This window comes from Dendrobates tinctorius, unplaced genomic scaffold (genome assembly GCF_039654945.1).
Source record: "Dendrobates tinctorius isolate UK_male_01 unplaced genomic scaffold, ASM3965494v1 ptg000063l, whole genome shotgun sequence".
NCBI classification, from domain to species: Eukaryota; Metazoa; Chordata; class Amphibia; order Anura; family Dendrobatidae; genus Dendrobates; species Dendrobates tinctorius.
The window spans coordinates 25,987,957-26,012,849 of NW_027361731.1; the positions used below are offsets into that span (position 1 = coordinate 25,987,957).

Here is a 24,893-nt window from a genome sequence, read left to right on the forward strand (position 1 = left end):
CTGTAGTGCATTAATCCTTAAGGCCCTTTGTTCTCCTCTGGGAGGCCTGGAAACCGCCCCAACTTGTTTGACTACCCCTGGACAAGGAAGGGGGTGGAGGGAAGAACAGCAGCCGGACAAGTCAGTTCCGGTGTGGACAGGATCGTGCACAGACAGCACTTCAGAGAGAGAAGGACCCATTTTATCCTCTGGTGCTAGAGTTTTGGAATCTCGTTTCCCTGGACATTTTATCCTGATACTGGACTGCATTCTTATTCTGGACTATCTTATCCTTTGTGTGGTGGACTGAATATGGACCTTTTCGTATTTTTGCCTGAATAAAGGTCTTGGAATTGTTCACTCTTCGCTTGCTCTGTTGATTGTGTGATACCAGAGAAGGACCCCGTAGTGTTAGTGCCCAAGAAGGATGGGACTACACGGTTTTGTGTAGACTGTCGTAAGCTCAATGAGAAAACAGTGACGGATGCACACCCCATGCCGCGTGTGGATGAGTTGTTAGACCGGCTGGCGGGGGCAAAGTATTTGACCACCATCGATCTATGCAAAGGCTACTGGCAGATTCCCCTTAGTCCTGACGCTATTCCCAAGTCGGCATTTGTCACCCCGTTCGGCTTATTCCAGTTTCGAGTTATGCCATTCGGGATGAAGAATGCCCCGGCGACCTTCCAAAGGCTGGCTGGCCGGCTTCTGGATGGTCTCCAGGACTATGCTTGTGCCTACCTGGACGACATCGCCATCTACAGTGCGACATGGGAAGAGCATCTAAATCACCTAGAGACAGTATTGGACAGGATCCACCAGGCCGGAATCACCCTGAACCCAAACAAGTGTCACGTGGGCAAAGCAGAGGTTCAATATTTAGGGCATTGGGTGGGAAGTGGGAAACAGCGACCTGAACCAGCCAAGATTGAGGCCATAGCCAAATGGCCCATCCCACGCACTAAAACCCAGGTCATGGCGTTTCTAGGGACAGCGGGGTATTACAGGAAATTCGTTCCCAATTACAGCAGCGTAGCCAAGCCCCTCACTGATTTGACCCGTAAGAACCAACCCCACCAGGTAACCTGGACCCCAGGGTGTGAGGAAGCCTTCTGCCAACTAAAGGACGCCCTCACCAATACCCCTGTATTGGCCGCACCCGATCCAACTAAACGTTTCCTGGTTCACACAGACGCTTCTATGTTTGGATTGGGGGTAGTACTGAGCCAAGTCGGGCCGAACGGCCAAGAACACCCGGTAGCTTACCTGAGTCGGAAACTACTGCCCCGTGAAGTAAGCTATGCGGCCATTGAGAAGGAGTGCCTGGCGGTAGTATGGGCACTCAAGAAGTTGCAACCATATTTGTATGGAGGACAGTTTTCCCTCCTAACGGACCATAATCCCCTAGTCTGGCTTAATCAGGTCTCTGGGGACAACGCCAGATTGCTGCGGTGGAGTTTAGCCCTACAACCTCTGGACTTCACCATCCACCACAGACCCGGCAAACAAAACGGTAACGCCGATGGACTAAGGCTAGTTTCACACTAGCGTTTTGGAGCGCTGCGACGGCCTGCGCACGGCCACCGCTAAGCCCCGCCCCCTGCCGCGCCCCGCCGGTAGCTCCGCCCACCAGCGTATGACGCTGCATGCGCCCTGCGTCCCCTATCTTTATCACAGGGGGCGCAGGCCGTGCGCAGTATGCGTTTGGCGGCGCATGCGCCTTTTTGACGGTGCGCCGACGCAACCAAACTGCAGCAGGTTGCGTTTGGCGCGTCCTTTTGAGGCCGTCGCAGCGCTCCAAAACGCTAGTGTGAAACTAGCCTTAGTCGACAAACGGAACTTGTACCAACCCCATAAACTTCGGTCATCCCCAAACCGATCCGTTGAGGATCAGACTGTGTATGCCGATCGCGTCGCTGAAAAGGGGGAGCCGTGTTACAGAGCAACTTAGCACACAGAATATGTTGTGCAGTTATATGTATGTATAATAGGTTCTATGTGAGATGCATGTCCCCAATGCATCAGCCCACAGGCTGCGCCCAGTCGCTCCCCCCCACCTTTGTAATTCCCACAGTAAACATCGGCCTTTTTTATTGGCCTGCCCTCTGTATCTGTGTGATATATTCTGTGTCCTGTGAGTAAAGTGTTGTCAGACTGGAAATACATGGAGAAGCAGTGATCTTTTACATGCGCCCATGTAACCAAGGAATTCCAGCCAGCGTCCTTCATTCAGACTCCAGCCAAAGCAGAGTGGACATCCGAAAACACGGGGTGGTACTGAAAGAGGTACCCGAGATAGGAAGACCCCGTTACAGTTCTGCAGCAGCTCCTGACTGTATGTGACTGACAGCTTTATATAAGATGTTCTGCAGCAGCTCCTGTCTTAATGTGACTGACAGCTCTATATGAGAGGTTCTGCAGCAGTTCCAGCCTGTATATGACTGACAGCTCTACATGAGAGGTTCTGCAGCAGCTCCTGTCTGTATGTGACTGACAGCTCTACATGAGAGGTTCTGCAGCAGCTCCTGTCTGTATGTGACTGACAGCTCTACATGAGAGGTTCTGCAGCAGCTCCTGTCTGTATATGACTGACAGCTCTACATGAGAGGTTCTGCAGCAGCTCTACATGAGAGGTTCTGCAGAAGCTCCGGCCGGTATATGACTGACAGCTCTACATGAGAGGTTCTGCAGAAGCTCCGGCCGGTATATGACTGACAGCTCTACATGAGAGGTTCTGCAGAAGCTCCGGCCGGTATATGACTGACAGCTCTACATGAGAGGTTCTGCAGCAGCTCCAGCCTGTATATGACTGACAGCTCTACATGAGAGGTTCTGCAGCAGCTCCAGCCTGTATATGACTGACAGCTCTACATGAGAGGTTCTGCAGCAGCTCCTGTCTGTATGTGACTGACAGCTCTACATGAGAGGTTCTGCAGCAGCTCCTGTCTGTATGTGACTGACAGCTCTACATGAGAGGTTCTGCAGCAGCTCCGGCCGGTATATCACTGACAGCTCTACATGAGAGGTTCTGCAGCAGCTCCGGCTGGTAAATGACTGACATCTCTACATGAGAGGTTCTGCAGCAGCTCCGGCCGGTAAATGACTGACAGCTCTACATGAGAGGTTCTGCAGCAGCTCCGGCCGGTAAATGACTGACAGCTCTACATGAGAGGTTCTGCAGCAGCTCCTGTCTGTATATGACTGACAGCTCTACATGAGAGGTTCTGCAGCAGCTCCAGCCGGTATATCACTGACAGCTCTACATGAGAGGTTCTGCAGCAGCTCCGGCCGGTAAATGACTGACAGCTCTACATGAGAGGTTCTGCAGCAGCTCCGGCCGGTAAATGACTGACAGCTCTACATGAGAGGTTCTGCAGCAGCTCCTGTCTGTATGTGACTGACAGCTCTACATGAGAGGTTCTGCAGCAGCTCCGGCCGGTAAATGACTGACAGCTCTACATGAGAGGTTCTGCAGCAGCTCCGGCCGGTAAATGACTGACAGCTCTACATGAGAGGTTCTGCAGCAGCTCCTGTCTGTATGTGACTGACAGCTCTACATGAGAGGTTCTGCAGCAGCTCCGGCCGGTATATCACTGACAGCTCTACATGAGAGGTTCTGCAGCAGCTCCGGCCGGTAAATGACTGACAGCTCTACATGAGAGGTTCTGCAGCAGCTCCGGCCGGTAAATGACTGACAGCTCTACATGAGAGGTTCTGCAGCAGCTCCTATCTGTATATGACTGACAGCTCTACATGAGAGGTTCTGCAGCAGCTCCGGCCGGTATATCACTGACAGCTCTACATGAGAGGTTCTGCAGCAGCTCCGGCCGGTAAATGACTGACAGCTCTACATGAGAGGTTCTGCAGCAGCTCCGGCCGGTAAATGACTGACAGCTCTACATGAGAGGTTCTGCAGAAGCTCCGGCCGGTATATGACTGACAGCTCTACATGAGAGGTTCTGCAGAAGCTCCGGCCGGTATATGACTGACAGCTCTACATGAGAGGTTCTGCAGCAGCTCCAGCCTGTATATGACTGACAGCTCTACATGAGAGGTTCTGCAGCAGCTCCTGTCTGTATGTGACTGACAGCTCTACATGAGAGGTTCTGCAGCAGCTCCGGCCGGTATATCACTGACAGCTCTACATGAGAGGTTCTGCAGCAGCTCCGGCCGGTAAATGACTGACAGCTCTACATGAGAGGTTCTGCAGCAGCTCCGGCCGGTAAATGACTGACAGCTCTACATGAGAGGTTTTGCAGCAGCTCCGGCCGGTATATCACTGACAGCTCTACATGAGAGGTTCTGCAGCAGCTCCGGCCGGTATATGACTGACAGCTCTACATGAGAGGTTCTGCAGCAGCTCCGGCCGGTAAATGACTGACAGCTCTACATGAGAGGTTCTGCAGCAGCTCCGGCCGGTATATCACTGACAGCTCTACATGAGAGGTTCTGCAGCAGCTCCGGCCGGTATATGACTGACAGCTCTACATGAGAGGTTCTGCAGCAGCTCCGGCCGGTAAATGACTGACAGCTCTACATGAGAGGTTTTGCAGCAGCTCCGGCCGGTATATGACTGACAGCTCTACATGAGAGGTTCTGCAGCAGCTCCTGTCTGTATATGACTGACAGCTCTACATGAGAGGTTCTGCAGCAGCTCCAGCCGGTATATCACTGACAGCTCTACATGAGAGGTTCTGCAGCAGCTCCGGCCGGTAAATGACTGACAGCTCTACATGAGAGGTTCTGCAGCAGCTCCGGCCGGTAAATGACTGACAGCTCTACATGAGAGGTTCTGCAGCAGCTCCTGTCTGTATGTGACTGACAGCTCTACATGAGAGGTTCTGCAGCAGCTCCGGCCGGTAAATGACTGACAGCTCTACATGAGAGGTTCTGCAGCAGCTCCGGCCGGTAAATGACTGACAGCTCTACATGAGAGGTTCTGCAGCAGCTCCTGTCTGTATGTGACTGACAGCTCTACATGAGAGGTTCTGCAGCAGCTCCGGCCGGTATATCACTGACAGCTCTACATGAGAGGTTCTGCAGCAGCTCCGGCCGGTAAATGACTGACAGCTCTACATGAGAGGTTCTGCAGCAGCTCCGGCCGGTAAATGACTGACAGCTCTACATGAGAGGTTCTGCAGCAGCTCCTATCTGTATATGACTGACAGCTCTACATGAGAGGTTCTGCAGCAGCTCCGGCCGGTATATCACTGACAGCTCTACATGAGAGGTTCTGCAGCAGCTCCGGCCGGTAAATGACTGACAGCTCTACATGAGAGGTTCTGCAGCAGCTCCGGCCGGTAAATGACTGACAGCTCTACATGAGAGGTTCTGCAGAAGCTCCGGCCGGTATATGACTGACAGCTCTACATGAGAGGTTCTGCAGAAGCTCCGGCCGGTATATGACTGACAGCTCTACATGAGAGGTTCTGCAGCAGCTCCAGCCTGTATATGACTGACAGCTCTACATGAGAGGTTCTGCAGCAGCTCCTGTCTGTATGTGACTGACAGCTCTACATGAGAGGTTCTGCAGCAGCTCCGGCCGGTATATCACTGACAGCTCTACATGAGAGGTTCTGCAGCAGCTCCGGCCGGTAAATGACTGACAGCTCTACATGAGAGGTTCTGCAGCAGCTCCGGCCGGTAAATGACTGACAGCTCTACATGAGAGGTTTTGCAGCAGCTCCGGCCGGTATATCACTGACAGCTCTACATGAGAGGTTCTGCAGCAGCTCCGGCCGGTATATGACTGACAGCTCTACATGAGAGGTTCTGCAGCAGCTCCGGCCGGTATATCACTGACAGCTCTACATGAGAGGTTCTGCAGCAGCTCCGGCCGGTAAATGACTGACAGCTCTACATGAGAGGTTTTGCAGCATCTCCGGCCTGTCCCTCCCCTAGCGGCGGGGGCGTGTCTCCGGGAGCGCAGTGACGTCAGAGTGAGGCATGCTGGGAGGAGGCGGCGCGGTGGGGGTTGCTGCATTGCAGCCTCATCTGGAATCCAATATATTAACAATGGCGACGTCCAATCCCAGCAACAGCGGCTGCGGCGGCGGCGGAGGAGGAGGCGGAGCGGGGCCCGGACAGCAGCACAGCACGGTCAGCAGCATGCAGGGTGAGCGCCGCCGCGACCTGTGCCCCAGGTGTATGTGTGTGTGTGTGTGTGTGTGTGTGTGTGTGTGTGTGTGTGTGTGTCTGTCTGTCTGTCTGTCTGTCTGTCTGTCTGTCTGTCTGTCTGTCTGTCTGTGCCCCGTGTGTGTGTGTGTGTGTGTGTGCTGTGCCCCCCTGTGTGTGTGTGTGTGCTGTGCCCCCCTGTGTGTGTGTGTGTGCTGTGCCCCCCTGTGTGTGTGTGTGTGCTGTGCCCCCCTGTGTGTGTGTGTGTGCTGTGCCCCCCTGTGTGTGTGTGTGTGCTGTGCCCCCCTGTGTGTGTGTGTGTGTGCTGTGCCCCCCTGTGTGTGTGTGTGTGCTGTGCCCCCCTGTGTGTGTGTGTGTGTGCTGTGCCCCCCTGTGTGTGTGTGTGTGTGCTGTGCCCCCCTGTGTGTGTGTGTGTGTGCTGTGCCCCCCTGTGTGTGTGTGTGTGCTGTGCCCCCCTGTGTGTGTGTGTGTGTGCTGTGCCCCCCTGTGTGTGTGTGTGTGTGCTGTGCCCCCCTGTGTGTGTGTGTGTGTGCTGTGCCCCCCTGTGTGTGTGTGTGTGTGCTGTGCCCCCCTGTGTGTGTGTGTGTGTGCTGTGCCCCCCTGTGTGTGTGTGTGTGCTGTGCCCCCCTGTGTGTGTGTGTGTGCTGTGCCCCCCTGTGTGTGTGTGTGTGCTGTGCCCCCCTGTGTGTGTGTGTGTGTGCTGTGCCCCCCTGTGTGTGTGTGTGTGTGTGCTGTGCCCCCCTGTGTGTGTGTGTGTGTGCTGTGCCCCCCTGTGTGTGTGTGTGTGTGCTGTGCCCCCCTGTGTGTGTGTGTGTGTGCTGTGCCCCCCTGTGTGTGTGTGTGTGTGTGCTGTGCCCCCCTGTGTGTGTGTGTGTGTGTGCTGTGCCCCCCTGTGTGTGTGTGTGTGTGTGTGCTGTGCCCCCCTGTGTGTGTGTGTGTGCTGTGCCCCCCTGTGTGTGTGTGTGTGTGCTGTGCCCCCCTGTGTGTGTGTGTGTGTGTGCTGTGCCCCCGTGTGTGTGTGTGTGTGTGTGCTGTGCCCCCCTGTGTGTGTGCTGTGCCCCCCTGTGTGTGTGCTGTGCCCCCCTGTGTGTGTGCTGTGCCCCCCTGTGTGTGTGCTGTGCCCCCCTGTGTGTGTGCTGTGCCCCCCTGTGTGTGTGCTGTGCCCCCCTGTGTGTGTGCTGTGCCCCCCTGTGTGTGTGCTGTGCCCCCCTGTGTGTGTGCTGTGCCCCCCTGTGTGTGTGCTGTGCCCCCCTGTGTGTGTGCTGTGCCCCCCTGTGTGTGTGCTGTGCCCCCCTGTGTGTGTGCTGTGCCCCCCTGTGTGTGTGCTGTGCCCCCCTGTGTGTGTGCTGTGCCCCCCTGTGTGTGTGCTGTGCCCCCCTGTGTGTGTGCTGTGCCCCCCTGTGTGTGTGTGTGTGTGTGCTGTGCCCCCCTGTGTGTGTGTGTGTGTGTGCTGTGCCCCCCTGTGTGTGTGTGTGTGTGTGCGCTGTGCCCCCGTGTGTGTGTGTGTGTGTGTGCGCTGTGCCCCCCTGTGTGTGTGTGTGTGCTGTGCCCCCCTGTGTGTGTGTGTGTGCTGTGCCCCCGTGTGTGTGTGTGTGTGTGTGTGTGTGTGCTGTGCCCCCGTGTGTGTGTGTGCTGTGCCCCCCTGTGTGTGTGTGTGTATATATACACACACTATAGGTCTGTCCTGTGGTGTTCTATGCTCTCTTGTACATTTGCGCTTGCCCCCTGTATATATTTGCTGCCCCCCCGCCTCCTGTATATCCTGTAGTATGTGCCATTAGTTCTGCCCCCTGATAGTGACCCCTGTGCCCCCCTAATTCTGAGCCATGTATGTCCATTGTGCCCCTCACCCGTATCCATGCGGCCACCTCTTACCACATGCCCAGCACCCCCCGCCCTGACCCTTCTCTGTGCCCGGCTGACCCCTCTGACTGTCCTCCTGTTGTGTTCAGCCTCTGATCTCTGCCCATCTGCCGTGCCCCCTGTAATCCGTCTGTGCCATCTTCATCCTCACCCCTCCCCCAGATGCAGGGAACTCTGTGCCCTCCTGCCCATCACCGCCTGCAGTCAGCACCCCTTCAGGATGTAAGCCCCCTGTAGAGAGGAGGCTGGAGCTGTTATGTTCCCCAATCGGCCCATGTAGACCCGTCACCAGGACTTACAGCGTCACTGTCTCTAATGAGCGAGCCGTTACCCGGCCTCAGGGCAGAAAAGCCCACCTGTGATGGAGAAGCCTGAGCCGCAGGACTACGGACCCCCCTGTAACCATGCCCCCAGAATAACTCTATGCTCATACCCGCCCAGCAGTGCACCCTGGGTCATCTCCCCCTGCCAGGTCTCCTGATGGCCCACTATATAGTGCCCTATACGGTCACACAGTGCCACCCCCGTCTGTGTCTTGATACCGTCCACCCTCCTGCCTTGTGATGTCCTAACAGTCGTGTGATCTGGGGGGCTCGTGTGCCCACTGCTACCCGGGACCTGTTTGATCTGGGGGGCTCGTGTGCCCACTGCTGCCCGGGGCCTTGTGATCTGGGGGGCTCGTGTGCCCACTGCTGATCAGGGCCATGTGATCTGGGGGGTTTGTGTGCCCACTACTGCCCTGGGCCGTGTGATCTGGGGGGGCTCGTGTGCCCGCCGCTGCCTGGGCCGTGTCACCCTCTCAGCTGGTGCTGGAGCCTGCTCCGGACCCCTGAGAGCTGTCATTCTCATTCCCCTCTGTATGGCCCAGGATGGACGTTGCATTGTGGGTCGTCCCATCTTGTATTTCCACCGCTTGGCCTCTTGCTCAGTGGGGGGCACGCAGTATTCTACAGCGCTGTATAGTGGCAGGCGGGTGACCACGGGTTCTCCATGTCTTCAGAATGGCCGTCTATGAACGGCCACACTGACCACTAGTCACATAACCTCAGGTGCCTTCTCATGGCTTCTTTTGAAGTGAGAGGTTTTTTTTTCAAATGGGGGGGTCTGTTTTTTTTTTTTTTTTTTGAGAGAATTTTTTAAAGGGAAGTTTCAGCCCCATAGACTTCAGTGAATCTATGAGTGGAAATTCTGGCACCCTGAAGTCAGAGCAGCGTCTGAAGCCGGCGTCACACTACCTTAGATTATGGACGAGTTCTGGGCGATAAAAAATTCACACAGCACTCGGACCAATGGGGCAGCTCCCTTCATGCTTATACGTACGAGAGAAATCACAACGTGCTGCACCGTATTACTGCCGAAACTTGCCAATGCAAGTCTATGGGGGCGAACTAAAATCCCAGAACCACACGGAGGGGCCTAGTGAATGACCTGCATAGAGCTGGGACCACCATAACAAAGGCTACCATCAGTAACACACTATGCCACCAGGGACTCAGATCCTGCAGTGCCAGACGTGTCCCCCTGCTTAAGCCAGTACATGTCCGGGCCCGTCTGAAGTTTGCTAGAGAGAATTTGGATTATCCACAAGAATATTGGGAGAATGTCATATGGTCTGATGAAAGTAAAGTGGAACTGTTTGGTAGAAACAAAACTCGTCGTGTTTGGAGGAGACAGACTGCTGAGTTGCATCCAAAGAACACCATACCTACTGTGAAGCATGGGGGTGGCAACATCATGTTTTTGGTGGTGTTTCTCTGCAAAGGGACCAGGACGACTGATCCGTGTACATGAAAGAATGAATGGGGCCATAGACCGTGAGATTTTGAGCGCAAACCTCCTTCCATCAGCAAGAGCATTGAAGATGAAACGTGGATGGGTCTTTCAGCATGATAATGATCCCAAGCACACCGCCATTTCTGGATTTGTCTTCTCATTTTGACTCTCATAGTTGTGGTCTACCTATGATGTCAATTACAGAACTTGCACAATTGGTGGCTGACTAAATACCCCCCCCCCCCACTGTGCATGTATGTATGTATGATTTTTCACCAATATTCGAGGCCATGGATCCATTCTATGTCCATTTTGCAAGCCAGCGATAAAATCTCGCCCTACAGATGTCACATGGATGCTTTATATTCTACGGTACGTGTGACACCGGCCTGATGCTTATTTTGGTAGATGAGCGAGGAGTTTCCCCAAAAAATGAAGGAATAATCAGGGAGATTCAAGAAATGGTCTGTTGCCCCCTAGCAACCAATCAGGGCTCAGCTTTCATGTTGTAGTTTGCTCTGGGGAAACGAAAGCTGCTCTGTGATTGGTTGCTATGGGCAACACTAAGTCAGACTCTCCAACAAGGCCCAATTTTCTTGTCAGATTCTCCACAATATTTCCCTCATATTCCGGGTGTCTGAAGTGTTAACCCCTTCCTGCTCCATGGCGGATAGGCGACACAGCCGGCCCTTGCCTGTCATGGCGGCGACCGGCCTCTCTCGCTGTTACGCTGCCTCTTTTAATCTCTGAGGGCATTTATTCTGAAAATAAATGAAATTTTGTATTTTTGCGCCCGGCGCTGCTGCTGTTGCCGCTAATGAACAAGAATTTGTGTTTTCTACTTTAGGCCTTCAGATAAACTTCTGTGACAATGCGCAAAGTAAGCCGTGCTGATTGTTCTCCTTTTCTGGCCTTGTGGTTCCTGTCGCCTCCATCTTGGTATTGGGAATGTATCCACTGTCGCTCCAACTAACAGCTCTTCAAAGTGAACCCGTCCGTCCGCCTCCCGCCAAATCCCCGGCCTTGCGCTTTATTAGTTGTGATTATTTTATTTTTTGTAGATTTTAATAAAATATTTTTTTTTTTTTTTTTTTTTTTTTTTTACGATTGGTATAAATGTCAAACTGTATATTTTATATGTAATAAAATCCGCCAATTTTTTAATTTTTTTTTTTTTAAATTTTGGATGTGATGGGTTCACTTTAATGAGATTCTCGCCATAAAAAAAAAAAAAAATCAACCCAGAAAAAAAAATTTCTATTAATCTGGTCCTTTGGTGGCCATTTTGGTGTCGCGGCTCCTCTATTGATTGGTGCGATGATCACTGCTTGCTTGATCTGAATGAGACGTCTCTGCGCTTTAGCTGTTGAACCACAATGATCAGCATGCTCAGATTCAACAGTTGGAGGGCGGTGTCCGTTTTTATGGTGAGCCATCATGACATTTGATAAAGCAGCAATCCGTCATCCTCCTATGTGCCATACACAGAACCATGCTCCCGGCTGTTTGGCGTGGTTGCAGCTTTGGCTGTGACTGGAGAAGAGGGTCACATTAAAAGATTCAATACACGAGTAGAAATCTGTAATGTGGATTGCTGCTTTTCTCTCTCCATTCTTCTCATTGTGATCATCAGCCATATCATGGGGGGGGGGGGGGCATTGTAATCACAGTGGGGGCTCGCCGCTGACATCTGTTTGGATTTCTCCTTTGTGGGCCCGGACCACCATGTTGACTTCTCCTGACCATTGCTGTCAGAGTAACACTTCTCCCTTTTGTGTGGCCCCAAAAATAATGAAAAACCTGAACCCCTCTGGTAACGATCCCATGTGAGGGCCTCGGTGCAGGGGGTGCGCCATTTCTCCAGTCTGTATAGGGTCCATTATTTAATAGCCAGCACAGATAAAAGAGCACTTAGCAGTTTTCATTGGGATCAGGGGCGTCATGCCAATATCCTGGCCATGGTTTATGGCTGATGTGGGGCACTCTTCCATCTGTGTGGTTGGGAAAGCGCCATATTAGCAGGACCCCAATAATCCAAGTGTTCCCGAAAGAATGGGATAGTGTCGGGATCCTTACTCGTCTAGGATGGAGAAATGGCTTTATGTCGGGATCTCCGATGGTCTAAGGCGGTGAAGTGGGTTAGTGTTGAGAGCCCTGGTGGTTTAGGATGGTGAAACTGGCTAGTGTCTGGATCCCTGGTGGTGGTGTGGGTTGGTGTCTGGATCCCCGGTGGGGTAGTGGGTTGGTGTCTGGATCCCCGGTGGGGTAGTGGGTTGGTGTCTGGATCCCCGGTGGGATAGTGGGTTGGTGTCTGGATCCCCGGTGGGATAGTGGGTTGGTGTCTGGATCCCCGGTGGGGTAGTGGGTTGGTGTCTGGATCCCCGGTGGGGTAGTGGGTTGGCGTCGGGATCCCCGGTGGGGTAGTGGGTTGGTGTCGGGATCCCTGCTGGTCTAGGATGGTGAAGTGGGTTTTTGTCAAGATGCCTGGAGGTTTAGGATGGTGAAACAGGTTAATATTTGGACCCCTGGTGGTGTAGTGGGTTAGTATAGGGATCCTGGTGGTCTAGCATGGTGTAGTGGGTTAGTGTCATGGTACTGTATATTTTACCGTTTGGGACACTGGTAGAGCTATTTTTTTTTTTTTTTTTGTTCTTCGTCCCCATCAACCCTTTGTGAATTCTCGTCTTGGTGCAGCAGCTGCGTATCCCCCCTCCCCCTCGGCTGATCAATAATTCATGCAGCGTGCTGGTGGAGCGGACCTTCATGGGATTATGATTGGATATTTCCTCTGCTGCCATGACTCACCAGGGAATGTGTCACCAGGAATGACTGACCTGCTGCGTCCAGAGGAGCAGCGGAGTACCTGAGCCGGGTGACCCAGCGGCCTGACCGGAATGGGCTGAGTAAGACGTCCATGTCATCTCTGGTCACTGCGTTGTCTGCTCAGTGTCAGGCAGGGGCATAAAGCCACTTGCACTTCTAGGAAAAGGTCACTTTTTTTTTTCTTTGTTTTCTATTTTTATTACAGATTTTGGGGGTCGGTAATTTATGAGGGGGTTGTTAATATTATTTTCTTTAATCATTCTTTAGGTAAACGCAAAGCACTGAAGTTAAATTTTGCCAACCCGGCCTTCAAATCCACAGCAAAGTTCACACTGAACCCCACAATTCAGCCAGCACATCTGTGAGTATTGTCTGTAATATCTGATCCATGGAGGAGGGTCACTCACAATGTGCGGGGGCTTCTCATCCATGGAGGGGGTCACTCACAATATGCGAAGGCTTCTCATCCATGGAGGGGGTCACTCACAATGTGCGGGGGCTTCTCATCCATGGAGGGGGTCACTCACAATGTGCGAAGGCTTCTCATCCATGGAGGGGGTCACTCACAATGTGCGAAGGCTTCTCATCCATGGAGGGGGTCACTCACAATGTGCGGGGGCTTCTCATCCATGGAGGGGGGGTCACTCACAATGTGTGGGGGCTTCTCATCTATGGAGGGGGGGTCACTCACAATGTGTGGGGGCTTCTCATCCATGGAGGGGGTCACTCACAATGTGCGGGGGCTTCTCATCCATGGAGGAGGGGGTCACTCACAATGTGCGGGGGCTTCTCATCCATGGAGGAGGGGATCACTCACAATGTGCGGGGGCTTCTCATCCATGGAGGAGGGGATCACTCACAATGTGTGGGGGCTTCTCATCTATGGAGGGGGGTCACTCACAATGTGTGGGGGCTTCTCATCCATGGAGGGGGGGTCACTCACAATGTGTGGGGGCTTCTCATCTATGGAGGGGGGTCACTCACAATGTGTGGGGGCTTCTCATCTATGGAGGGGGGGGTCACTCACAATGTGCGGGGGCTTCTCATCCATGGAGGGGGTCACTCACAATGTGTGGGGGCTTCTCATCTATGGAGGGGGGGGTCACTCACAATGTGTGGGGGCTTCTCATCCATGGAGGGGGTCACTCACAATGTGTGGGGGCTTCTCATCCATGGAGGGGGGGGGGGTCACTCACAATGTGTGGGGGCTTCTCATCCATGGAGGGGGGGGGGGGTCACTCACAATGTGTGGGGGCTTCTCATCCATGGAGGGGGGGGGGTCACTCACAATGTGTGGGGGCTTCTCATCCATGGAGGGGGGGGGGGTCACTCACAATGTGTGGGGGCTTCTCATCCATGGAGGGGGGGGGGGGTCACTCACAATGTGTGGGGGCTTCTCATCCATGGAGGGGGGGGGTCACTCACAATGTGTGGGGGCTTCTCATCCATAGAGGGGGGGGTCACTCACAATGTGTGGGGGCTTCTCATCCATGGAGGGGGGGGTCACTCACTTGTCTGCTGAAGAACATGGATTCGGATCCTGCACACAGTGGCGGCGGCCATTTTCTGTGACTTATTCTGTAATTTTTTCTGTTCCCGTCTCTTCTCCTAATCAGGATGCAGAAAACTGATGCGATGAGGAACTTCGAGACCACCTACCAAAAGCAGGAAGTGCGTCTGGCGGGGGGGAAGCAGTACAGCTCCAACGAACAAGCCACAAAAAACCGCCTGTAAGTCGGGGGAGAGCGGTCACGGGAGAGAGTGGCCACAGTCACAGGGGAGAGCGATCACGGGAGAGAGCGGCCACGGTCAAGGGAGAGAGCGGCCACGGTCACGGGAGAGAGCGGCCACGGTCACGGGAGAGAGCGGCCGCGGTCACGGGAGAGAGCGGCCGCGGTCACGGGAGAGAGCGGCCGCGGTCACGGGAGAGAGCGGCCGCAGTCACGGGAGAGAGCGGCCGCAGTCACGGGAGAGAGCGGCCGCAGTCACGGGAGAGAGCGGCCACAGTCACGGGAGAGAGCGGCCACGGGGGAGAGCGGCACCCACTGTGATCAGATTTCCAGCTGAGTCCCATAATTGCATTAATCTGATTTATTGCCTCTTCGCTGGTTATTACTCACAGCAAAGACGCTCCGGGGACCATTACCCGCTAATGACTGCGGATCGCAGACGGGACCTTGCACAGCCGCTCGCGCCTTCTCCATTCTTCAGGGTTTTGTGTTCAGTCACACATTTAATTAAAGGATTTATTTTTATTTTTTTCTGTCTTATACTGTATTTTAATTTACTTTATTCTGATGACATCTTCCATGATTATCTGCTGGATACTTGGTAGTTTTAAAATGACAAAAACATTATTCATTTTTTCTTTTTTTTGGTGACTCGATTTTGTTGTATTAGCGACCCTTAATCTAGTCTCTTGATGGGACTGGTGGTTGTGTCTGTGGATGGGGCCGCCAGGCTTGGCTCTGGGCTCGCCGGCCGCCAGGCTTGGCTCTGGGCTCGCCGGCCGCCAGGCTTGGCTCTGGGCTCGCCGGCGTCGATTAGGTTGACTGACATTGGGTTATGTCAGCAACATCGGAAGGACAACTCTGCAGCCAGAGACGGGTTTGGATCTCTGCCGATGCTGGTGTTCGGTCGGGGGTGGGTGTATGCAGAGGTGGCCTGTATCTTTAATTAGCGAGCGTGGGGGGCTGCTTGGATGAATTGACTAAATGTCTCCATTTCTCAGATTTTTTTATTTTTTTTTTTGCACAGAGAGCGATTACGAACACACAGCATCGAGTCTTCGGGAAAATTGAAGCTTTCACCAGAGCAGCATTGGGACTTCACAGCCGAGGACCTGAAGGACCTGGGCGAGATCGGGAGGGGAGCGTACGGCTCCGTGAACAAAATGATTCATAACCCTAGTGGACAAATTATGGCTGTTAAGGTGAGAGAGCGGCACCCCAGTCTAGCGCTCCCCATCCCCCCACATTTTCTGTTTCAAGAAAACTTTTTTTTGGTTTGCTTTTTTTGGTTCAAGAAAACTATTTTTTCTTTCTACTCTTTAAGTTTTTTTCTTTGTTCTTTTAAACTTAAATTTTATTTATTTTTTTAATCCAGCGAATTCGGTCGACGGTGGACGAGAAGGAACAGAAGCAGCTTCTGATGGACCTGGACGTGGTGATGCGGAGCAGCGACTGTCCGTACATTGTGCAGTTCTATGGGGCGCTGTTCAGAGAGGTGTGAGCAGATTCTGGCCATTTGTGGATTTTTTGTTGTCTGTAATTGTTGTGTTTTCTATATATTTTCCCTCTTTCCTCCCAGGGAGATTGCTGGATCTGCATGGAGCTCATGGCTACCTCGTTTGACAAGTTTTACAAATATGTATATAGTTCATTAGACGACGTTATTCCAGAAGAGATTTTAGGAAAAATAACTTTAGCTGTGAGTAAAAACTTTTTTATTTTTTTTTATTTTTTTCACCCCCCCATGCCAGATTAACCCTTCAACACCCTGTGATGTACATTTTTGCCATAGGACGATGTGACTGTATGAAGCGTGCGATCGCAGGGCCAAGCGCCCTAAGGGGGCTAAAAAATAAAAATGGAATCGCTAAAAATCCAGAATTTTTAAAATAACAAAAAGTTGACACGTTTGGTATCGCTTTAGTTGTACTGACCTAGAAGAAAAAAAGACTATGGTTTTTGGAAGTAGAGGAGGGAAGAAAGGCTTGTGGTTGGGGTGGTCTTATCAGCGCTGCCCCTGAAGTCCTCTCCAGACTGAGTATTAGCGCCGCGTTTCGCAGCAGCTCCTGCTCCTCCTCAGGCTGACATATAACATGTGACGGTGACAGCTACTTTATACAATGTAGGGTGATTGACTGACATCACATGCCGGAGCGTGTTGCCCCCGCGCGGGGTGTGTGATCCATTTTTGGGTGATGACCGCTGTTCTGATCTCTAAAGTAACTATTCACCTTGACACTTTCGAAAAACGTCGAGGTGAAACTAGTGCGAGGTGCTGGAGTTACGGCGGCTCCGTCCAATGTCATATATGCAAAACCTTTAGGTAATTTGAGTTTTTTTGAGACCCATAATGAGATGTGGAATCTCTGAGATGAGGAGGGCAGCTGTTACATAGGACTGCACAAAGAGACCGACATCCTGGGACACAAAGGCTGCAAGCGATGGATTCCCGATGTTATCGGACGCCCGGGCGGAGGCTTCTTGTATATGGAGTTTTGAAATGTGTGATATTTTGAGCCCCTCCGAGAGGATCGGTGACGGCTGTACAATGTTATGGGGTCTACTAATGACCAAGACTGGAGCCGGGGTCCATGTGCATAGCGGAATCGCCCCCCCCCCCCCCCCGTCATGTCTGGCATTTGTCAGCAAATCACCCTGTAACCGTCCCTAAATAGTTCTTGCATAATTTGGAGGTGTGCTTTGGGTCATTGTCCTGTTGTAGGCTGAAATTGGCTCCAATCAAGCGCTGTCCACAGGGTATGGCATGGTGTTCCAAAATGGAGTGATAGCCTTCCTTATTTAAAATCCCTTTTACCTTGTACAAATCTCCCATTTTACCAGCACCAAAGCAACCCCAGACCATCACATTACTTCCACCATGCTTGACAGATGGCGTCAGGCACTCTTCCAGCGTCTCACAAATGTTCTTCTGTGTGATCCAAACACCTCAAACTTGGATTCGTCTGTCCAAAACACTTTTTTCCAGTCTTCCTCTGTCCAATGTCTGTGTTCTTTTTCCCATATTAATCTTTTCCTTTTATTAGCCAGTCTCAGATGTGGCTTTTTCTTTCCACTCTGCCCTGAAGCCAGCATCCCGGAGTCGCCTCTTCACTGTAGATGTTGACACTGGCGTTTTGCGTGTACTATGTATTTAATGAAGCTGCCAGTTGAGGACCTGTGAGGCGTCGTTTTCCTAAACTACAGACTCTAATGTACTTTTCTTGTTGCTCAGTTGTGCAGCGGGGCCTCCCACTTCTCTTTCTACTCTGGTTAGAGCCTGTTTGTGCTCTCCTCTGAAGGGAGTAGCACACACCGTTGTAGGAAATCTTCAGTTTCTTGGCAATTTCCCGCCTGGAATAGCCTTCATTTCTAAGAACAAGAACAGACTGTCGAGTTTCACATGAAAGTTCTTCTTTTTTTCTGGCCATTTTGAGATTTTAAGGGAATCAACAAATGTAATGCTCCAGATTCTCAACTAGTTCAAAGGAAGGTCAGGTTTATAGCTTCTCTAATCAGCCAAACTGGTTTCAGTTGTGCTAACATACTTGCACAAGGGTTTTCAAGGGTATTCTAACCATCCATTAGCCTTCTTACACAGTTAGAAAACTCGAAGTACCATAAGACCACTGGAGTGATGGTTGTTCGAAATGGGCCTCTATACACCTATGAAGATACTGCATTACAAACCAGACATTTGCAGCTAGAATAGTCATTTACCACATTAACAATGTATAGAGAGTATTTCTGAATCATTTAATGTTAGCTTCAATAGAAATAAGTGTGCTGTTCTTTCAAAAATAAGGAAATTTCTAAATGACCCTAAACTTTTAAACAGTAGTGTAAAAAAGTGCAAAAAAAATTAGAAGTTCCCAGGTCGTTAAGGGGTTAAAGAAGCCTTGTTACTACTTGTACCCAATATGAGATTCTTCTCTTACAGACTGTGAAGGCGCTGAACCACTTAAAAGAAAACTTGAAAATAATTCACAGAGGTGAGAACATGGAGCTATTCCTGAATATTTCCTTACGGACCCTGAGTTACATCCTGTATTATACCCCAGAGCTGCACTCACTATTCTGCTGGTGCAGTCACTGTGTACATACATTACATTACTGATCCTGAGTTACATCCTGTATTATACCCCAGAGCTGCACTCACTATTCAGCTGGTGCAGTGACTGTGTACATACATTACTGATCCTGAGCTACATCCTGTATTATACCCCAGAGCTGCACTCACTATTCTGCTGGTGCAGTCACTGTGTACATACATTACATTACTGATCCTGAGTTACATCCTGTATTATACCCCAGAGCTGCACTCACTATTCAGCTGGTGCAGTGACTGTGTACATACATTACTGATCCTGAGTTACATCCTGTATTATACTCCAGAGCTGCACTCACTATTCTGCTGGTGTAGTCACTGTGTACATACATTACATTACTGATCCTGAGTTACATCCTGTATTATATCCCAGAGCTGCACTCGCTATTCTGCTGGTGCAGTCACTGTGTACATACATTACATTACTGATCCTGAGTTACATCCTGTATTATACCCCAGAGCTGCACTCACTATTCAGCTGGTGCAGTGACTGTGTACATACATTACATTACTAATCCTGAGTTACATCCTGTATTATACCCCAGAGCTGCACTCACTATTCTGCTGGTAGTAATGTATGTACACAGTGACTGCACCTGTAGAATAGTGAGTGCAGCTCTGGAGTATAATACAAGATGTAACTCAGGATCAGTAATGTAATGTGTGTACACAGTGACTGCACCAGCAGAATAGTGAGTGCAGCTCTGGAGTATAATACAGGATGTAACTCAGGATCAGTAATGTATTATATCCCAGAGCTGCACTCACTATTCTGCTGGTGCAGTCACTGTGTACATACATTGCATTACTGATCCTGAGTTACCTCCTGTATTATACTCCAGAGCTGCACTCACTATTCTGCTGGTGCAGTCACTGTGTACATACATTACTGATCCTGAGTTACATCCTGTATTATACTCCAGAGCTGCACTCACTATTCTGCTGGTGCAGTCACTGTGTACATACATTACATTACTGATCCTGAGTTACATCCTGTATTATACTCCAGAGCTGCACTCACTATTCTGCTTGTGCAGTCACTGAGTACATACATTACAGACCCTGTATTATACTCCAGAGCTGCGCTCACTGTGCCCTGCCATTATTTTACAGATATCAAACCATCTAATATTCTTCTGGACAGAAATGGAAACATTAAGCTGTGTGACTTCGGGATCAGCGGGCAGCTCGTGGACTCCATCGCCAAGACCAGAGACGCCGGCTGCCGGCCGTACATGGCGGTGAGTGGAGGCCGCTTTCTATCTAATGTCGGGTGTGTGACGTCGTCCGCTCAGTGACTTTCGTTGATGTGGTTTCCTTTTCCATCTGCTTGGGATGGAGTGTTAGCGGCCCTTTAAGGCCAGGGGTCTTTGCTTCCCCCGTACGTCCTTTTCCGGTGTCTCGCAGTTTCCGAGCCCAGTTTGGCATTTGCGGTGCGTCTGATCCGCGGCTTGTCTCCACGTCACCCGAAACGTGTTGGGTCATTCCCAGGATGAGGTCGGCTCTGAGAAATGTGATCGCTCCGAGGCCGGGCCTCCTGGCCAAGTAAAAATAGGATCTGAAGTCTGCATCTCGCGGGCCGCTGTTAACCTTTCTCTTGTGAATATAGGTCAGCACTAAGTCTATTATTATTGTTCTTATTATTATTGTTCTTATTTTTAATATAGTCCTGAGGCCATATACATACATAATATATATATGGCCTCAGGTGGCGTCGCTGAGCTCCCCTCCAGTGTCGTCCATTTGCCTCTGTCCTGAGGTGTTCAAACACTGTCTGTTATCCACGCTGTCTTGAGGTGACACTGCCACGTTTCTCCCCAGCGTAGTCTGTTTCTCACTCAATCCTGAGGTGGCGTCGCTCCGTTCCTCTCTAGCGCTGTCCATTTCCCGCGCTGTCCTGAGGTGGCGTCGCTGCGCTCCTCGCCGGCATCGTTCAGTTCCTGTGCTGTCCTGAAGTGGCGTCGCTCCACTCCTCACCAGCGTTGTCCTGAGGTGGTGTCTTTCTGCTCCTCCTCCCCAGCACTGTCCATTTCACGTGCTGTCCTGAGGTGGCGTCGCTGCGCTACTCCCCAGAGTCATGTTTCCTGACCTTTCCTCAGGTGGCGTCGCTGCGCTCCTCGCCAGCATCGTTCAGTTCCTGTGCTGTCCTGAAGTGGCGTCGCTCCACTCCTCACCAGCGTTGTCCTGAGGTGGCGTTGTTCCACTCCTCCCCAGCGTCGTCCATTTCCCACGCTGTCCTGAAGTGGCGTCGCTCTGCTCCTCCCCAGAGTCATGTTTCCTGCCCTTTTCTAAGGTGGCGTCGCCGCGCTCCTCACCAGCGTCGTTCATTTCCTGTGCTGTCTTGAGTTGGTGTCGCTCCGCTCCTCACCAGCATTGTTCTGTTCCCTCGCTGTCCTGAGGTGGAGTCGCTCTGTTGCTCCCCAGCATTGTCCATTTCCCCCTCTGTCCTGAGGTGGCGACGCTCCTCTCCTCGCCAGCGCTGCCCGTTTCCCGCTATTTTACGATGCTCTTAGGGTTATGTAAGTGTAGACATGAGCGGAGCCTGGGAACGAGGCGACGTCACACGGGCACCGGCTTAACTGATGTCATCCCCTATTTATAGCCGCTCAGTCTTCTAACGAGCCCCCTCCACCGCCTCTCAGGGATTTTCTCAGATGAAACTACTGAGGAATCCGGGTGACGACACGGTCGGCGTGCCTGCCACATGGAAGGCGCTGAGTCAGACAGGGCTGATGTCACCGGCCACAGATGGGAATTCCTGCACTGCTGGAATCTGATTAGGGACCAAGTCGCCTTTCTGAAAAGGAGCCTTATAAGTCAGTGGGAGGCGACACAATTACCCCGTGGGTTACGGGTGGGGGTCTGTTGAAAAGGTAGCTCGAGGGATGGAAGGGGGCTGCCAGATCCCACTGGGAGGAAAAGAGAGCTCGAGGGATGGAAGGGGGCTGCCAGATCCCACCGGGAGGAAAAGAGAGCTCGAGGGATGGAAGGGGGCTGCAAGATCCCACCGGGAGGAAAAGAGCGTTCAAGGGATGGAAGGGGGCTGCCAGATCCCTCCGGGAGGAAAAGAGAGCTCAAGGGATGGAAGGGGGCTGCAAGATCCCTCCGGGAGGAAAAGAGAGCTCAAGGGATGGAAGGGGGCTGCAAGATCCCACCGGGAGGAAAAGAGAGCTGAAGGGATGGAAGGGGGCTGCCAGATCCCACCGGGAGGAAAAGAGAGCTCAAGGGATGGAAGGGGGCTGCCAGATCCCACCGGGAGGAAAAGGGAGCTCAAGGGATGGAAGGGGGCTGCCAGGTCCCACCGGGAGGAAAAGGGAGCTCAAGGGATGGAAGGGGGCTGCCAGATCCCACCGGGAGGAAAAGGGAGCTCAAGGGATGGAAGGGGGCTGCCAGATCCCACCGGGAGGAAAAGGGAGCTCAAGGGATGGAAGGGGGCTGCCAGATCCCACCGGGAGGAAAAGAGAGCTCAAGGGATGGAAGGGGGCTGCCAGGTCCCACCGGGAGGAAAAGGGATGGAAGGGGGCTGCCAGGTCCCACCGGGAGGAAAAGGGAGCTCAAGGGATGGAAGGGGGCTGCCAGATCCCACTGGGAGGAAAAGAGAGCTCAAGGGATGGAAGGGGGCTGCCAGATCCCACCGGGAGGAAAAAAGAGCTCAAGGGATGGAAGGGGTCTGCAAGGTCCCACCGGGAGGAAAAGGGAGACCAAGCGATGGAAGGGAGCTGCAAGGTCCCACCGGGTGGAATAGGGAGCCCAAGGGATGGAAGGGGGCTGCCAGATCCCACCTGGAGAAAAAGGGAGCTCAAGGGATGGAAGGGGGCTGCAAGGTTCATGGCGGGATGGGGGGGATCATTCGGGATGGAGGTGCCTTGAGGCTAACAGGGGTGGGGGAGAGTTGAAGCCCCCCTAGGCCCATGCAGTTAAAGGAGAATGGAGGACTCCTCTGAGGCCCAGTGCTCACTATTGTCTCCATCCACCTTCAGAGCTGCATTCACAATTCTGATTGACCCTGGGAAGCAGCAACTTCTTTCTCCCATTCCATCACCTGTCTGAGTGCAGCTCTGGCAGTGACAGGAGTAGATCCCGCTCCCGTGGGGGTCCTCTGGCAGTGACAGGAGTAGAACCTGCTCCTGTGGGGATCCACTGGCAGTGACGGGAGTAGATCCTGCTCCTGTGGGGTCCTCTGGCAGTGACAGGAGGAGAGCCTGCTCCTGTGGGGATCCACTGGCAGTGACAGGAGGAGAGCCTGCTCCTGTGGGGGTCCTCTGGCAGTGACAGGAGTAGATCCTGCTCCTGTGGGGGTTCTCTGGCAGTGACAGGAGGAGAGCCTGCTCCCGTTGGGTCCTCTGGCAGTGACAGGAGTAGATATTGCTCCCGTGGGGTCCTCTGGCAGTGACGGGAGTAGATCCCGCTCCTGTGGGGGACCTCTGGCAGTGAAAGGAGTAGATCCCGCTCCTGTGGGGGTCCTCTGGCAGTGACAGGGGTAGATCCTGCTCCCGTGGGGGTCCTCTGGCAGTGACAGGGGTAGATCCCGCTCCCGTGGGGGTCCTCTGGCAGTGACAGGGGTAGATCCTGCTCCCGTGGGGGTCCTCTGGCAGTGACGGGTAGATCCTGCTCCTGTGGGGTCCTCTGGCAGTGACGGGAGTAGATCCCGCTCCTGTGGGGGACCTCTGGCTGTGAAAGGAGTAGATCCCGCTCCTGTGGGGTCCTCTGGCAGTGACAGGGGTAGATCCTGCTCCCGTGGGGGTCCTCTGGCAGTGACAGGGGTAGATCCTGCTCCTGTGGGGTTCACTGGCAGTGACAGGGGCAGATCCTGCTCCTGTGGGGTCCTCTGGCAGTGACAGGGGTAGATCCTGCTGCTGTGGGGTCCTCTGGCAGTGACGGGTAGATCCTGCTCCCGTCGGGTCCACCTGCCCCTCACACATGGCAGAGCCGTGTCCTCACACTTCCTGCATATTACTTCCTCCCACGGCTCGGCCTGAAGCGCTGCCAGAAGCCAACGTCATCACTACACCTTGGCGTGTGGGGCGGCCGCGCCGGGGCTTCACGTCACCTCATGCATTACTGCTCCTTGTTGGGAGGTCAATAGATCTTGTGCAGGGGTGGCCATGCTGAGGCTTGTAGTTCTACAGCCAACACTTAATCCTTGTAACTTTCTAAGTCCACACAATGTCCCATGAATGTAACCCATGCTCGTCATCAGTCCATGACCCTGTACTTCTCACAGCTGGGGGTTTGTTACACTGGGAGCCTTCACTCACAGACTGATAGATTGTGGCAGTATTGTCCATGACAGTTAATGATCAGACATAAGGCGATGACTTCTCCAAAGTTTTTATCAACTTTTTTTTTCTTTTTTTTTTTGTAGCCAGAAAGGATAGACCCGAGTGCGTCCAGGCAGGGGTACGACGTGCGCTCGGATGTGTGGAGCCTCGGGATCACGCTGGTGAGTCGCATCTCTGCATAGATCGTTCTTGGAGGAAATGTGCATCCTGTCGCTCGCCCTCCCCCTGCACCTCCTGTCGCTCGCCCCTGCGCCTCCTGTCGCTCGTGCCCCCCACGCCTCCTCCGGTATCACCGGCTCCTCCATTTCCGCAGTATGAATTGGCCACCGGAAGCTTCCCGTACCCCAAGTGGAACAGCGTATTTGACCAATTGACGCAGGTGGTGAAGGGAGACCCCCCGCAGCTCTGCAACTCCGACGAGAGGGAGTTCTCCCCCAGTTTTATCAACTTCGTCAACCTGTGGTAAGTGGCGAGAAGCTGTAAAGTGACAGAAAATCTGATATTTCCTCCTGGTGATGAGCAAAGGAAATATCGGACTTTTTATATTGGTTTCGTAACCCTTTCCTGGCCACTGCAAATCACTGAGTAGGAACGGCAGTGACGCCATCTGGAGGCAGGTGCGCTGTACTGTGCATGGGCCTCCTCTGCCATCTGCTGGCCAGCTGGTGTACTACAGGGAATAGAAGTTTAGCTGTTGCTGCCACCTACTGGTGAAAAATAGTAACTAAGAACTTTCCTGGAGAGTCGCAGTCATTAACTCTTTCTTGTGTTTTTTTTTTATTTACATAGCTAACATTTTTTTTGACTTTTGGCAGCCTTACAAAGGACGAATCTAAAAGGCCAAAGTACAGAGAACTTCTGGTGAGTAAAGCCGGAAAAATCCTGCTAAAATTGGACCTTGGTCACCCATGATTAACTCTAAGACTGAACCTGTTTTTTTTTTTTTGGGTGGCGTGTTGGAGAATCCGCGTCTTTTTGCTGTTCCTATAAAATGTGGCCTTCCCTTCTGTCCCCACAGAAACACCCATTCATCGTCATGTACGAGGAGCGATACGTGGACGTCGCCACATACGTCATCAAGATTCTGGATCAGATGCCAGCCACCCCCAGCTCCCCGATGTATGTCGATTGACCTTGCTGCCACCCAAAACTCTAGAAAATGGCGACCCAAAAAAAAAAAAAAAAATGGCTGGGAGCGCGAAC

At 52.5% G+C, this 24,893-nt stretch overlaps 1 protein-coding gene across 3 annotated transcripts; it reads left to right on the plus strand.

The window, feature by feature from the left end:
• The first annotated feature begins 5,908 nt into the window (after positions 1-5,908).
• MAP2K4 (mitogen-activated protein kinase kinase 4) lies at positions 5,909-24,893 on the plus strand. 3 transcript variants are annotated; one of them, XM_073579733.1, is made up of 13 exons: positions 5,974-6,094; positions 10,598-10,630; positions 12,841-12,934; positions 14,190-14,303; positions 15,331-15,505; positions 15,679-15,798; positions 15,883-16,002; positions 18,241-18,292; positions 19,522-19,649; positions 23,774-23,851; positions 24,004-24,152; positions 24,506-24,551; positions 24,709-24,893. In XM_073579733.1, exons 1-13 carry the CDS (start codon positions 5,995-5,997, stop codon positions 24,820-24,822), a joined length of 1,323 nt encoding a protein of 440 aa, XP_073435834.1. In that variant the 5' UTR covers positions 5,974-5,994; the 3' UTR covers positions 24,823-24,893. The 3 variants fall into 3 exon arrangements, with proteins under 3 accessions (XP_073435832.1, XP_073435834.1, XP_073435833.1); XM_073579731.1 differs by lacking the exon at positions 10,598-10,630 and having other exon boundaries at positions 5,909-6,094; XM_073579732.1 differs by lacking the exon at positions 10,598-10,630 and having other exon boundaries at positions 6,042-6,078.

Bases quoted from the DNA above. Each gene is read 5' to 3' on its own strand.
- MAP2K4 (XM_073579731.1), top strand. From the start codon at position 5,926: ATGCTGGGAGGAGGCGGCGCGGTGGGGGTTGCTGCATTGCAGCCTCAT. The intron at 6,095-12,840 runs GTGAGCGCCGCC...ATCATTCTTTAG, and splicing joins CACGGTCAGCAGCATGCAGG to GTAAACGCAAAGCACTGAAG. The intron at 15,506-15,678 runs GTGAGAGAGCGG...TTTTTAATCCAG, and splicing joins GACAAATTATGGCTGTTAAG to CGAATTCGGTCGACGGTGGA.